Source organism: Nycticebus coucang, chromosome 6 (assembly GCF_027406575.1).
Source record: "Nycticebus coucang isolate mNycCou1 chromosome 6, mNycCou1.pri, whole genome shotgun sequence".
Taxonomy (NCBI): domain Eukaryota; kingdom Metazoa; phylum Chordata; class Mammalia; order Primates; family Lorisidae; genus Nycticebus; species Nycticebus coucang.
In genome coordinates this window covers 53,954,376-53,970,383 of record NC_069785.1, presented here as the reverse complement: position 1 = coordinate 53,970,383, position 16,008 = coordinate 53,954,376, and the positions used below count along the sequence as shown (strand labels likewise).

Genomic DNA, 16,008 nt, shown 5'->3' with positions numbered 1-16,008 from the left:
TTTACCAATGAGAAGGAATTACGCTGCTAATACAGTAGGCTTCTAATTCCAACTCACCAGTTCCCTTGACCTGTGAAACTGGTTAGTTGGTCCCTTCACTGGACCTTTTCCAATGAGCAAGCAAAAGAAGAAAATAAAACAGGAAAAGAATCAAAAAGGTCCTACAGCACAGAGCTCCCCCATTAACACCTGAACCGGCTGAGTCGTACACTAGCTAAAGAACAAAAGGCGAGGAAAACACCTTTACTTTTCAACACCATTCACAAGTCAGATTAAAATACACAGCAAAGAGAGGAGGCCCTTTTTAGCGAACTGACAAAATAAGTTTTCATTTCGGTACTTTTACAGACCTCCACGTAACGTCCGGAACAAAGCTAAGGAAAGGCGACAGGGGAGAGGGGTGAGAAATGCCGTCTGAGACAAGTTTTCAGTACCTCATTTAGGTCTAGACTCAAAACCTGGGCGGACTTGAGGGTTCTGAGACGAGCAGAGTGAGCGGAGCGCGCTACGCCACTGGAGACTGCCCGGCCGGAGTCAGCTGAGGCCGAGTCACCCGTGTGGGATGGGGGAGGAGACGCGGGAGCATTTCGTAAGGCACCGTGCCAGGAAGGCGAGACTCCGCGCCACCTCACGCTACCCGGGCCACCGCCCCTCGCCCGCCCGCCCGGCCGGCCCTCTGGCCCTCCAGCGCGACCGGGCTTCGAACCCGCGGAGCTGGGCGCGGGCAGCGGAGCGGGCGCGGCCCGACCCGGAGACCGGCGAGGGGCGTGCCGGGTGGGAGGGGCGCGCCGGCCGCTCCGCCAGCCCCACGCGGGGACCCCGGCCCGCCGCCCGCCGGCCCGCGCAGAGACGCGCCGGCCAGGCCCGAGCGGGCGGGCCGGCAGGCGGGCAGGGGGCGGGCGAGAGACCGAACAAAAGCGCCTTTGTTGAGCGGCAGCCGCCGAGGGTCACACACAATGGAGGAGGGAACCGGCTCTGCCGCCGCCGGGCCCGCCGCGGCGCCCTCCCGAGCCGACCCACCGGCGCGCCCCGCACACGTACACACACACACTCACGGGACTTCTCCGACTCATCGAGAGAGTGTGGGGCCCGCGGACAGCCCCCAGTGTCCGCTCAGGTCTCCGGCTGTGCTGGCGGCAGCGGCGTCTCCGAGGCTCTCGCTTTGCCGCAGTCGCCGCCATGTAACCCCGACCCGCGAGAGAGGGCGAGGGAGAGGGGGCGGAGCCTGGCTGAGGCACGCCCCCGACACGTCACAGGCTCACTCCACGGGTTCCCCCGCCCCCGCCAGCCCAGCGAGGCTGCACGCACCGGAATTTCCAACGCTGGTGACTGAGCTCCGCGCGCCACGGGGGTGGCCGGAGAGGCACGTGGCTGGTCCGCCGCCTCCGGTGGGCTATTTCCTATGGGCTGGCGGGGAGGAGGACGGACTGGGTCCTTTCTGCTCTGCCACCTGCCCCGGCCTTAGGGCACAAAGTGATTTAACACCGTGGGACCTTTTACTAAGCACCTACTACGTGCAAAGCACTAGGCAAGCCGAGTGGGCCTTCGCTACGGAAAGGCTAGATGTACAAGGCAACCGTTAGAGGCCAAGTGTTTAGAAGGTCATTGATTCTGCCAGAGGGTATGAAGGAAGGCTTTTAGGAGAGGTGGCCATGTGTGGCCTTTCCGCTGGATCCAGGACGACTCCGTATAACCAGAGGAGGTGGGGAGGTGGGAGCTCTTTTGCCAAGGGAACAGTGTGAGCCTGGCTTGTTGCAGGAACCGGGACTAGGCCAATTTGACTGAATTTTGGAAAGGTAAATAGATGCCTTCTTGGCCCCAGTTCTTGGCTAAAGGCAAACATACTACTTATTATGGTTTATTGAGTCTAAAGACGCTTTCCAGTATTTACATGAAATTTAAGTAAGTGTGAAATTACAGAGGTCAACATATTTTTTCAACGACTTTATCACCATCCCAATGAGAACCCGATAGAATCCCCTTATCCATTATTATGTGCATCTCAAGGGTGAGGCAAAGACCACTTCAAAGATCACATAGTAACTTGAAGTTAAATGGTTGGGATGAACTTAAATTTTTTATGATTAAACCAACATCATCTGAGTACCAGGTGTCGAGAAGAGGTAATGAGTGGATAAAACCCAGAGAAAGTGTTAGGTACACAGTGAGAGATTCCTACTTTAGAGGGAAAAAGGACAAAGGTGGTCACTTTGCCTTGGTATTGCCCCAGCAACTGCGACAGCTGGAAGGAGGAGGAACTCCCTGTGGGCCAAGCTGCAGACACAATAGCATTTGGAAAGTGACCTAAGACTAATTATCAAGTAGTTAACTATCCATCAGAGTGGTTCCATGCTATCTGAACCACAAGAAGGGCCCAATCGGGATAGTATAAAACAGGACCCAGACCATTACCAGAGCCTTTTGATTACAAGAGGCCTCTTGATGGTCTGTGGCCGGGGTATCTTGCCCTTGTTCTGTAAACCTATCTTTCTCTTCCCTAATAAACCTTGTTTTTTGCTTGCCTTGCTTTCTGGTGTGTCTAGTGATTCCTCAGCCAACAACCCAAAACACAGAAAACTTCCAACCTGACAAAAGGGGAAGCCTTTTCCAACCACAAGACTTATAAATTCTAGGCCAGGCTGTGGTTCATGCCCATAATCCTAGCACTCTGGGAGTTTGAGGTAGGTAGACTGCTTGAACTCAGGATTTACAGACCAGCCGGAGCAAGAACCAGACCCCATCTCTACTAAAAATAGAAAAATTAGGGCAGTGCCTGTGGCTCAGTGAGTAGAGCGCAGGCCCCAAATAATAAGGGTGGCAGGTTCAAACCGGACCCCGGCCAAACTGCAACAAAAAATAGACAGGCATTGTGACGGCACCTGTGGTCCCAGGTACTCGGAGGCTGAGGCAGGAGGATCTCCTGAGCCCAAGAGCTAGAGGTTGCTGTGAGCTGTGATGTCACAGCGCTCTACCAAGGGCGACAAAGTGAAACTCTGTCTCTAAAAAAAGAAAAGAAAAAAATTAGCCAAGCATTGTGGCAGGGGCCTGTAGTACCAGCTACTTGGAAGGCTGAGGCAAGAGAATCACTCAAACTCAGGAGTTTGATGTTACTGTGAGCTGTGACACTACCGCACCCTATCCAGGGTGTCAGTGTGAGACTCTATTTCAAAAAAATAGACTTCTGACTTCTGGATGCAGCCCCTTTGCAACATGAGTTCCTTACCTGTGGCTACTCATCAGCCTCTGCCACCGCCTCCTATCTTTACCCCCACTCTGTGGGAATTCTTCCACCTCCCTCTTTCATCAATGGAGAAGGGGGGGGAAAAGAAATAACAAGCACTGTGCTTTCCCTCAAGCAGCATTTAGTGTAGTGTTACTGCTGACTTCACTGAAGACCACCAAAAGAAACTGTTGCTCATGCAAAGCCAAGGTTATTGTGATAGAGTCAAATGGAGGGACCCGCTCAAATAAAACCTACCCACCCAAATAGGATGGCCCACCCAGGGAAAAGAAAACATACTCACTCCCACCCTTTGAACACCTTAAATCCCCATCCACCTTAGACCACGTGCAAATTCCTTCTCAAGCAAGCTTAGCTCACTCACACCCGGGTGGAAATGAACACCAATGTTGCCCTCAGAGAACCTGGACTCTGTTTCCTTTCATTCATATTTTGGAATAATCTTTTATTTTTGGTCTTTGACCTCTCATTTCTATAAGATGAAGGGAAACGGGGGAACCCCTCTAAGCCCTGCCCAAAATTCATCTCTTTATTGGCGAGGTGAGCATTTGTCTAGAACCCCTTTCTGAACCTTTTTAACTTCTCTTTCTGTTTCCCCACTCCAACTCCTCTTTCCTTCTCCTTCCATCTCTGGGGTTCTCAAGCAGTCGTATATATCCCCTTTGGGGCTCTTAAGCAGTTGTATATAGCCCCTCTCTCAGTTTTTTTTTAAATTCTGGTGGTCTGTGCCTAACCCCAGGCAAGTCATTCTCGCCCATCCAGGGCCTCCTGCTTGGGGACTCCCTCCTGTGGGCCTGGGCCTCTCTTCCAGCTGGTTAAACACAGCCTCGCTTCTTCTGGCTGGTTTCACATGCCCAGTACCTCCCTGATCCCAGCCCCGGCCACCTACGGACTCACCCCGATGTGTCAGACTCACCTGTCCAGTGCCTTGTGTGTGGGGACACCCTCCCTCGGGCCTGGGCCACTTTTCTCTGCCTGGTGTCACAGGTGGAGGCCTAGTAACCTTACTGACCCTATCCCTCAGCCATCTACTCTTCCTCCTTGCAGGCTCTCTTTACATTCTCACTTTAACCTCATTTTTTTTCTTTTTACCTCCAGTTTCCGATATGGGGACCACTCAGCCACAGATTCCTCCTTCTTCACCTTTAAGCTGCCTTTTAACTCACCTCAAGTTTCTAAAGCTCTCTCCTGGCCTTACACCTAAATGCCTCATCTTTTTCTGTAATACTGCCTGGACCACATACAGACTAGACAATGGTTCTAGATGGCCTGACAGTGGCACATTTGACCTCTCAATCCTCACTGATCTCAATAATTACTGTCAGAGATTACACAAATGGTCAGAGGTTGCCTACATCCAGGCCTTTCTCCTCCTCGAGACATTCCTTCCCTGTGTTTGTCTTATGAACCCTCTCAGATTTTCCTTGAGTGGGCCAAACCACCCCTCCCCACCCATCCAAATCTCCATTGTCTTCTTTCAACCCGGTAGACAACCCTCCTCTCCTGCCCTTCCACAGCCCCCCTTACCTCAACCTCATTTACACCTGCAGAATTCCTACTGGCAGAATTCCACCCCATTCCCCTCTCTCTCCACCTGCTCTCTGCCACTCATGGTAGAGAGGAAAAAAAAAATGGTGGAGAGGGAGAGAAAAGAAACATGGAGGAACTCTAAAAATTTCCCCAGGGCCCTCAGACCCCAGCAAGATCTCATTGATCTGGTCTTCAAGGTGCGGCAGTGCCTCTCAGAGCCCTAGTTATTGGCTTCTGCCATTAGACAAAACCTAGCTACTTCTTTAAACTCCAGGGGGCACGCCAAAAAAATAAAATCTCCCCCAGCACCATGTTTTAAGTTCAACAAACCAGGCCCTTGGGCAAAGTAGTATCCAAATCCAAGCCCTCAATAGCCGGGCGTTGTGGCAGGCGCCTATAGTCCCAGCTACTCGGGAGGCTGAGGCAAGAGAATCACTTAAGCCCAGGAGTTGGAGGTTGCTGTGAGCTGTGTGAGGCCACGGCACTCTACCGAGGGCCATAACGTGAGACCCTGTCTCTACAAAAAAAAAACAAATCCAAGCCCTCCCCCAAACCGTGTCTAGCGTTTGAAGGTTTTCACAGAAAGACTGCCCAGGTCTTGCTGAAGATCTAGTTTTGCAGTCACTCCAGGACCTAGCAAATTTCCCGACCTTTTAAGCCTAGATGCAAAAGACTGACAATCCCCAGGAAATCTAAAGACTGACAATCCCCAGAAAATCAGGATGCTCCCTGGATGCCTTCCTGGAAAACTAACTCTGGGTATTTTTACTAGTGGAAGGTAAGCCAATTTCTTTCACGGGAACAACTTTCTCACACTGCCATCTTATAGAGGTCCCCTAAAACAAACAGATCTCAGTGTTGGGAATGGATGGTAATTTATGGTGCCCTCAGACTATTCCACTCTCTTGGTGCTGGAATCATGGCCTCCTTGGTTATTTCCTATTTTAGGGCCACTCAGTATGATTTTTCTCATGCTGGGTTTTGGATCAGTAATCCTCTGTCTCATCTCTCGATTTATTGACCAGGCAGTCACCTGGAAAATAAATGCTCATATCCTTGCCCTACCTGGATATCAACCAATTCAAAATGAAAGCCCCAGAAAGTTCCTGTAAACACAACTCCCATCCCTCTCCCATTTTCCATTTTCCTTTTTTCCTTACAGGTAGTCCATGCCACCCCTTATCCTGCAGGAAGCAGTCAAAAAGATACCATGCCAATCATCCCACCTCCTTAAAGTACACTAAAAAGCTGGGGATGATAGAGTCAAATGGAGGGACCCATGTAAATAGAACCAACCTGCCCAAATACAATGTCCCACCTAGGCAAGAGGAAACATGCCCATCTCCACCTTCAGACCCCTTAAATCCCCATCCACCTTAGTCCACATGCTGACTTCCTTCTGCTCAGCTCAACCGAACCTGGGAGGAAATAAAGGCTGATGTTGCCCACACAGAACCTGGACTCCTTTCCTTTTGTTCCTGTTTTTATTTTCAGTCTTTGACCTCTCATATTGCTTACAGCAGTAAAGAAGGCCACTAAGTTGGCCGCATACTATGAAAGGTTCCCTGTGGTAACAAGAGGTCCTGGGTATGGCCTAGGGTCTTGTTTTATAGTGTCTGGATTGGGCCCTCCTTGTGGTTCAGTATCACCACTGAACCACTTTGATGGACAGGGAAATTGAGGTATGTCAACAACAGCAATTATAAAAATGATGTCATGATCAGAAAAGAGGCTTATGTACATAAAAGTGTGATGGAGGAACTCAAGAGAATCATTGATGACAGTGAAATTACCAAAGAGGATGATGCTTTGTGGCCTCATCCTGACCAAGTGGGCCAACAGGAGCTTGAAATTGTCATTGGAGATGAACACATTTCTTTCACAACATCAAAAATTGGTTCCCTTATTGACGTCAATCAATCCAAGGATCCAAAAGGTTTACAAGTATTTTATTATCTTGCCCAGGACCTGAAGTGTTTGGTCTTCAGTCTTATTGGATTACACTTAAAGATTAAACCAATCTAGGTTGAATATTGCTGTAGACTTGAGGGGGGTGGGAGTAGTTATTAATTAACATTATCAGGAAATTTTTGTGTATATCAGGGCAATATTTTTATTTCTTTTTTATTTTTTTTATTTTTTATTTTGTAGAGACAGAGTCTCACTTTATGGCCCTCGGTAGAGTGCCATGGCATCACACAGCTCACAGCAACCTCCAACTCCTGGGCTTAAGCGATTCTCTTGCCTCAGCCTCCCAAGTAGCTGGGACTACAGGCGCCCGCCCAACGCCCAGCTATTTTTTGGTTGCAGTTCAGCCGGGGCCGGGTTTGAACCCGCCACCCTTGGCATATGGGGCCCCGCGCCTCACCAACTGAGCCACAGGCGCAGCCCTGGGGCAATATTTTTTATAAGCTATAAACGATTTTCTTTAATAAATATGTGATAAAATCCAAAAATTAAAAAAAAGAAAAGGCCACTAAGCTGACAGAATCTTTGTATTATCTAAAAAGAGTAAGGTCAAGGGTAAAATTATTGTAAGAAGTGGGAGATCTGATTTAAGATCCCTCTTTCGATGAGGAGGACTTATTGCAATTGAGTAAACTTGTGATATAATAGTTTAGAATGGGTGAGCAGAGGAGGGAAAGGTTTTGAAGCAAGTGTACAAAAGTAAATAGTCATTTGTTAAGCCTATAGAGTATCTTGTTGGAGAGAGGGCTATTTATCCTGATGAAATTAGTTCAGTCAGCAATGTGTTGTTCAGATAAATAGATTTGGAGGAAGTTCCAGAAACCACAATAAAGTCATTTATAACTTCATCTTAGGCAAGAACTTCTTGGAATTAAAAAACATTTATGCAGATAGTTGAATTGGAAAGTCATGTTAGTGATGTTGGTCTTAATTCTATTGTGTGGCTATAAATAGTTTCAGTTCTGGGCGGCGCCTGTGGCTCAGTCGGTAAGGCGCCGGCCCCATATACCAAGGGTGGCGGGTTCAAGCCCGGCCCCGGCCAACCTGCAACCAAAAAATAGCCGGGCGTTGTGGCGGGCGCCTGTAGTCCCAGCTGCTCGGGAGGCTGAGGCAAGAGAATCGCTTAAGCCCAGGAGTTGGAGGTTGTTGTGAGCTGTGTGAGGCCACGGCACTCTACCGAGGGCCATAAAGTGAGACTCTGTCTCTACAAAAAAAAAAAAAAAAACAACTGACATTACTAGTCCACAAATGTAGGACCATTTAAAAAAATAAACAAATAGATGGGTACTGAATGAAGTAAATTTATCAGAAGATAAATAATCTTTCTCTAAACATATTTCATCCTTTTTATTTTAAATTGATTTGATCCCTAGGGCTATTTAAATAAAACTAAAATATTGACAATGAAACAAATACCGAAATACATAAATTATAATTATTAGTAGCTCAGTTCACCACACTGAGCTTTCAATATAAGATATACATTGATGGGTGAATAATGATGATGATAAAAAGTGCTATTTGGGTAGTGCCTGTGGCTCAGTGGGTAAGGTGCCAGCCCCATATACTGAAGGTGACAAGTTCAAACCTGGCCTGGCCAAATTGCAACAAAAATAAAATAGCCAGGTGTTGTGGCGGGCGTCTGTAGTCCCAGCTACTCGGGAGGCTGAGGCAAGAGAATCGCTTAAGCCCAGGAGTTGGAGGTTGCTGTGAGCTGTGTGAGGCCACGGCACTCTACCGAGGGCCATAAAGTGAGACTCTGTCTCTACAAAAAAAAAAAATAGTTTCAGTTCTCAGTATTTTTTTTAAACTACAAAGATAACTCATTAGTAAGTAATGAAATCATTTTAGTGGATTATGACCTGTAATGTTTTTTTTTAATGAAATAGAGCAAAAAACTAAATAAGAGAACATCACCCATAATAAAGGGTCAACATTGTTTTATGAAATTTTTGGTTATGTACCACATTTCAGCAAATCTAAAATGTCCTTATTATAATATGTGTCATTTTATGTAGAGGTTGCTGTGAGCCGTGTGACGCCACAGCACTCTACCCGAGGGCGGTACAGTGAGGCTCTGTCTCTACAAAAAAAAAAAAAAAAGCATAACTTCTATCAAAATGTACCTCATTGCTGCATCCTGATTTCAAAATATTAAAATGGAAAAAGTACTTTTTTTTTTTTTTTTTTGTAGAGACAGAGCCTCACTTTATCACCCTCGGTAGAGTGCCATGGCATCACACAGCTCACAGCAACCTCCAACTCCTGGTCTTAAGTGATTCTCCTGCCTCAGCCTCCCGAGCAGCTGGGACTACAGGCGCCCGCCACAACGCCCAGCTATTTTTTGGTTTGCAGTTCAGCCGGGGCCGGGTTTGAACCCGCCACCCTCGGTATATGGGGCCGGCGCCCTACCGACTGAGCCACAGGCGCCACCCGGAAAAAGTACTTCTTAAAATGAATGAAATATAAGGTTTATATAAATGTGTGTATACTGGGTCACAATGCAAAATTTATTTCTATCAAAATTTATTTATTTATTTATTTTTTTGTAGAGACAGAGTCTCACTTTATGGCCCTCGGTAGAGTGCCGTGGCCTCACACAGCTCACAGCAACCTCCAACTCCTGGGCTTAAGCGATTCTCTTGCCTCAGCCTCCCGAGTAGCTGGGACAACAGGTGCCCGCCATAACGCCCAGCTATTTTTTGGTTGCAGTTCAGCCGGGGCTGGGTTTGAACCCGCCACCCTCGATATATGGGGCCGGCGCCTTACCGACTGAGCCACAGGCGCCGCCCCAAAATTTATTCTATTTACGGCTTTTTTTTTTTTTTAAGCTTAGTTTTATTTATTTATTTTTTTTGTAGAGACAGAGTCTCACTGTACCGCCCTCGGTAGAGGGCCATAATGTCACAGGACTCACAGCAACCTCCAGCTCTTGGGCTTCCGCTATTCTCCTGCCTCAGCCTTCAGAGCAGCTGGGACTACAGGCGCCCGCCACAACGCCCGGGTACTTTTGGTTGCAGTTTGGCCGGGGTCGGGTTCGAACCCGCCACCCTCGGCATATGGGGCCAGCGCCCTACTCACTGAGCCACAGGCGCCGCCCTATGGCTTATTAATACTATGAACTATGCTATTGCTAAAAGAGTTTGAAAGCCACTGTTGTGGGAAAGGAATGTAGGGAAGCAAAGGTACGTACAGCAGGAGATGGAAGCTTCCTAAGCAGAGGTCCAAATTGCCTGCTCTTGTTGGACTGTAATGGAAGAAACCATTGATGAGGACTGAACCCATGCGGAAAGGTTCAACTGGAAGAGAAAGCATTTGGGCTGGGTTTAATTCCATCACATAGTATCTGGGGAAAGACATGAGCATGCGGGATACCTTTTGGAAAATGGGAGAAGTCGGCGGCGCCTGTGGCTCAGTGAGTCGGGCGCCGGCCCCATATGCCGAGGGTGGTGGGTTCAAACCAGCCCCGGCCAAACTGCAACAACAACAACAACAAAAAAATAGCCGGGTGTTGTGGCGGGCGCCTGTAGTCCCAGCTACTCGGGGGGCTGAGGCAAGAGAATCACGTAAGTCCAAGAATCAGAGGTTGCTGTGAGCCGTGTGACGCCACGGCACTCTACCGAGGGCAGTAAAATGAGACTCTGTCTCTACAAAAAAAAAAAAAAAAAAAAAAAGAAAGAAAAGAAAATGGGAGAAGTCTGACAGGCTTGGGGAAACGAAGGTGAGTTAGTACCCAATTGAGAAGGCCTTGATTGCAATGCCAAAACTTTTGGATTTTATGCTAAAGGCAGTAGGGAAGGAATTTAGAGGACATAATTCAAATTTTAGAACATAACTGGAGACCAGAAAAAGGTAAGAGAATCCATTGTTTTTTCTGCCCTGCATCCAATTGGCTATATTCTGGTCACAATACACTAACATCCTTTAAGGAACCTCCCTTTCCTAAGTCAGAAAAGCCAGACCAAACTCTGGCTCATGAAAGAGCAGGAAAATGTGCTTACATGGTTTCTGCCTCTCTAGTAGACAAGGAAAAGAGATGGATAAAATGGGAGATATTCTTGGAGCAGAGTAAAATAGACTTGGTGAATGCTTAGATGAGTGAAGGGTAAGTCTTGAGTCACTAAGTTGCTCCCATTTCACCTCTTTGACTTTAAATTCTCCCTTTAGGCTACTCATTTTATCTTTTTCCAATTAGATTACCCTATGAAAATAAACTGCCACATATCATGGTTTTCAAAATGAAGGGTAAACATATTTTGACAATATAGACTACTGAGCTTATTATCAATCCCTGTAAACCTTCTAAGACAGACATTGAAACAATGCATTAGGAAAATGTAACAGGTTATTATGGATTCTTTTCCAGTAAGTCATTACGAAGAAATGCCACTTCCTTTTTTGATAGACATGTTACGTTACTACACCAGGATGTAGGTCATATCAGGAAGGCAAGACACCTTTGTGGATAAGATGGAGAGATGTAGGTTTAGAATATTGCAGAGAAAGTTGATTCAAAGAGTGCATGATAACCTTAAGAGAGTTCTCAAGAAAAGACACACAGATTTTCCTCACTTTGTCTAGTCCCAAGTAATATTTGTATTATGTTTAAGTTATTTATTACATTTAAGGAATATATAAAACACAGATCAGAGTGTGATAGATTACAGAATAATTTTTCAAAATCATCTCCGTAGGTTATAATGCCTCTTTGATGACATTGGACTGCAATAAATACAAAAGTAATGTCTCTTTGTTCAGAAGAAAACATTTGCAAAGGGCCAGGATTTGAGAGGCTTGGCTTGACCTGATAACATGGCATTAACTTATGGATATTCATGCAGTGTGAGCAGCCACACACACAAAAATGTACCAAATATAACAGAATGTACTAACAGAAAACAGCATCCAAGTCACAGGGGGATACCAGACCTGTGCTATTCAGCTCAGGTGCTCAAATATAGATACTACATGAAAAAAGCTACCACCACAGGGCGGTGCCTGTGGCTCAGTTGGTAAGGCGCCGGCCCCATATACCAAGGGTGGCCGGTTCAAACCCGGCCCCGGCTGAATTGCAACCAAAAAAATAGCCGGTGGGCGCCTGTAGTCCCAGCTACTCGGGAGACTGAGGCAAGAGAATCACTTAAGCCCAGGAGTTGGAGGTTGCTGTGAGCTGTGTGATGCCACAGCACTCTATCCAGGGCCATAAAGTGAGACTCTGTCTCTACAAAAAAAAAAAAGCTACCACACATAACAAATTAAAGTTCCTTAGGAGATATCCAGGAAGGGTGCAGAAATCATGTTCTGTAAAAAAAAAAAATTGCAAGAATTGGGTCCACTTAACCGGTGGAAGAGAGATTTGTTTATTTTATTTTTTTGGCCGGGGCTGGGTTTGAACCCGCCACCTCCGGCATATGGGACCGGCGCCCTACCCGCTGAGCCACAGGTGCCGCCCAAGAAGAGAGATTTGTTAATGGGTAATCATGCAGAGGTGAGAGTTCAGATCTGAAATTGTTGGGAGGACAATTTCCTGGCTTAGCATAGGAAAGGCCTGTTTTGGATATTGGAACTGAAGCACGGTGGACAGGACTTCCTGGTGAAATGAGCTCTGCATCACTGGACACACTCAATGAGAAAACAATGGCCACCTGTCAAGGGTGCTATAAAAGAAACTGCCAAGGAGAGCAGGGGCTTACAGCGAGGCAGTAACTTCCATCATCTCCAACTGAAGCTTCCTTGTGTCTGTTTATACTCAGACATAGTTTCCTAGATATAGTTTCTAGAACACATTATAACTTGATTTGTAATGAAAACAACTTTCTGTTGAAGAAGTTCATTGCCAGGTAAAATTTATTCTGAGCATGAGTTTCATTATTTGTGATACTTATGTTCTAAAAAGTCACTGAGATCTGCAAACCTCTGGTTACAACCTTTTCGTTAACCAGTGAATATATAACCTTGTTTTATGTATGTTTCTGTTTAAAAACACCTTATTTAGGCCCCAGGCAAAGTGGCTCACGCCTATAATCCCAGCATTTGGGAAGGCCAAGGCAGGTAGATTGCTTGAGCTCATGAGTTTGAGACCAGCCTGGTCAAGAGTGTGACCCTTGGGGCGGCGCCTGTGGCTCAGTGATCAGGGCACAGGTCCCATATACGGAGGGTGGCAGGTTCAAACCCAGCCCCAGCCAAACTGCAACAAAAAAATAGCCGGGCGTTGTGGCGGGCACCTGTAGTCCCAGCTACTTGGGAGGCTGAGGCAGGAGAATCGCCTAAGCCCAGGAGTTGGAGGTTGCTGTGAGCTGTGTGATGCCACGGCACTCTACCAAGGGCAATAAAGTGAAACTCTGTCTCTACAAAAAAAAAAAAAAAAAAAAAAAGAGTGTGACCCTTTCTCTACTAAAAATAGAAAAACTAGAGAGGGGTTGTGGTGGGAGCCTGTAGTCCCAGCCACTTGGGAGGCTGAGGCAGGAGGATTGCTTGAGCCCAAGAGTTTAAGATGGCACTGAGCTATGATGACACCACAGCACTCTACCCAGGGTGACAGAGTAAGACTTTGTCTCAAAAAATAATTAAAAAAAAAAAAACTTATTTAATAGTAATTATTGATTCATTAACATCAAACTCACAGGCTCAGTGTCTGTGGCTCAAGCGGCTAAGGCGCCAGCCACATACACCTGAGTTGGCAGGTTTGAATCCAGCCTAGGGCCCGCCAAACAACTACAGCTGCAACCAAAAAATAATCGGGCATTGTGGCAGGCGCCTGTAATCCCAGCTACTTGGGAGGTGGAGGCAGGAGAATCGCTTGAGCCCAGGAGTTGGCGATTGCTGTGAGCTGTGATGCCACAGCACTCTACCCAGGGCGACAGCTTAAGGCTCTGTCTCCAAAAAAAAAAAAAAAAAATCAAACTCACAGCCAATGGCACTATAACTCATGCCTGAATGAAGCTTATTTAACACATGTATTTATCTGTAAGAAACATCTTGTGCTTACAAATTCTAGACTGTACTTCAATCATACATATGAGACTACTTTAAACAGCAAAGCCACCAGAAAGCAAAATATGTGATGGCTGGGCAGGGTGAGGCCCACCTGTAGTCCCAGGTACTTGGGAGGCTAAGGTGGGGTCACTTGAGCCTATGAGTTAAAGCTTAGCCTGGACAATATAACAATGCCCCCATCTCTAAAAATAGAAAAGACGAAAGACATGATACTAACTAGATGGTGGAAAGAATGCTTGCTACAGTATGAGAGTTGAAACAAGGCACAGTGGCAGCTTGTTCAACCTCATCTGTTAATGTTTGTGTAGAGTGACACAAATATTTTGCCAATCTGTGCATGTTTGAAAATGACTGCAAAAGTGTTATATTGATTTGGGGTTTACAAATAAATTTTAGCAATGGGCAAATTTGCAAACACAGAATTTGTGAAAAATGAAGATTGACCAAAGTTAAAGATTATGGATAGCATTTTTTTTAGTTAAAACTCACCAAAGGCCAGGCACAGCAGCTTACACCTATAATCCTAGCACTCTGGGAGGCCAAGGTCAGTGGATAGCCTTAGCTCAGGAGTTGGAGACCAGCCTGAGCAAGAGTGAGTCCCCATCTTTAGAAATATTAGCTAGTAGGGCGGCACCTGTGGCTCAGTCGGTAAGGCGCCGGCCCCATATACTGAGGGTGGCGGGTTCAAACCCGGCCCCGGCCAAACTGCAACAAAAAAATAGCCGGGCATTGTGGCGGGCGCCTGTAGTCCCAGCTACTCAGGAGGCTGAGGCAAGAGAATCGCTTAAGCCCAGGAGTTGGAGGTTGCTGTGAGCTGTGTGAGGCCACGGCACTCTACCAAGGGCCATAAAGCGAGACTCTGTCTCTACTAAAAAAAAAGAAATATTAGCTAGTACACCATGGAATATTACGCAGCCTTATAGAAAGATGGAGACTTTACCTCTTTCATGTTTACATGGATGGAGCTGGAACATATTCTTCTTAGTAAAGTATCTCAAGAATGGAAGGAAAAGTATCCAATGTACTCAGCCCTACTATGAAACTAATTTATGGCTTTCATATGAAAGCTATAACCCAGTTATAACCTAAGAATATGGGGAGGGAGGTGAGAGGATGGGCAGAGGGAGGGTGATTGGTGGGATTACACCTGCGGTGCATCTTACAAGGGTACATGTGAAACTTAGTACATGTGGAATATAAATGTCTTAACACAATAACTAAGAAAATGCCAGGAAGGCTATGTTAACCAGTGTGATGAAAATATGTCAAACGGTCTACAAAACCAGTGTATGGTGCCCAATGATCACGTTAATGTACACAGCTATGATTTAATAATAAAATAAAATTAAAAAAAAAAAGAAATATTAGCTAGGCATGGTAGTGTGTGTCTCTAGTCCCAGCGGGTAGAGAGGCTGAGGCAGAAGATTCTGCCTAGAGGTGAGGAGACAAGATGGCTGACTGAAGCCAGCTTTCCACAGAGGCTCCCGTCCAGTAGGAGAGTTAAAGGAGATTCTGTCTAAAAAACAAACACAAATAAAAGGCCAGACACGGTGGCTCATGCCTGTAATCCCAGCACTTAGAAGGCCAAGGGGGGTGGATTACCTGAGCTCACAGGGTCGAGACCAGCCTGAGCCAGAGCAAGACTCTGTCTCTACAAATAGTTGGGTGTTGTGGCGGGCGCCTGTAGTCCCAGCTACTTGGGAGGCTAAGGCAAGAGAATCACTTAAGCCCAGGAGTTTGAGGTAGCTGTGAGCTATCACACCACTCTACCAAGGGTGACAAAGTGAGACTGTGTCTCAAAAAAAAGAAAAAAAAAAAAAACAACTATATGCTCACAAGAAAGACTCAAACTCAAGCATCAGGAATGGGGAGAAGGGATAGGATAAGTCCCCACCCAACCAGTATATTGAACATTGCACAGGTTTATGACACACTTCCTGGGTGAAGGGCAGAACTACAACTTGGATTTTAACCTTACAAAAGCAAACAACATAACCTAATTGTATGTACTCTCATTTTAATCTGACACTAAAATAATAAAAATAAATCCAATTTAAAAAATCTCATCAAAGGGCGGCGCCTGTGGCTCAGTGAGTAGGGCGCCAGCCCCATATGCCGAGGGTGGCGGGTTCAGACCCAGCCCCGGCCAAACTGTAACCAAAAAATAGCCGGGCGTTGTGGCGGGCGCCTGTAGTCCCAGCTGCTCGGGAGGCTGAGGCAAGAGAATCGCGTAAGCCCAAGAGTTAAGAGGTTGCTGTGAGCCGTGTGACGCC

At 46.6% G+C, this 16,008-nt stretch overlaps 2 protein-coding genes across 6 annotated transcripts in view; one reads left to right on the top strand and one right to left on the bottom strand.

The window, feature by feature from the left end:
* Positions 1–1,218, bottom strand: part of MAPK6 (mitogen-activated protein kinase 6) — a 45,785-nt gene extending 44,567 nt beyond the window's left edge. The window contains exon 1 of one of the 5 annotated variants that reach the window (XM_053594056.1): positions 1,056–1,218. The gene's annotated coding sequence lies outside the window, so the exon portion shown is untranslated. Of the gene's footprint in view, positions 1–434; positions 600–1,041 lie in introns of those variants that run through there. The other 4 variants (XM_053594058.1, XM_053594057.1, XM_053594059.1 and 1 more) reach the window with 4 other exon arrangements.
* Positions 1,219–6,443: 5,225 nt separating this feature from the next.
* On the top strand, positions 6,444–6,880 carry LOC128588239 (protein mago nashi homolog). The gene has a single exon (XM_053594939.1). The coding sequence runs from the start codon at positions 6,488–6,490 to the stop codon at positions 6,794–6,796; it is 309 nt and encodes a 102-aa protein (XP_053450914.1). The 5' UTR covers positions 6,444–6,487; the 3' UTR covers positions 6,797–6,880.
* The last annotated feature ends 9,128 nt before the right edge of the window (positions 6,881–16,008 follow it).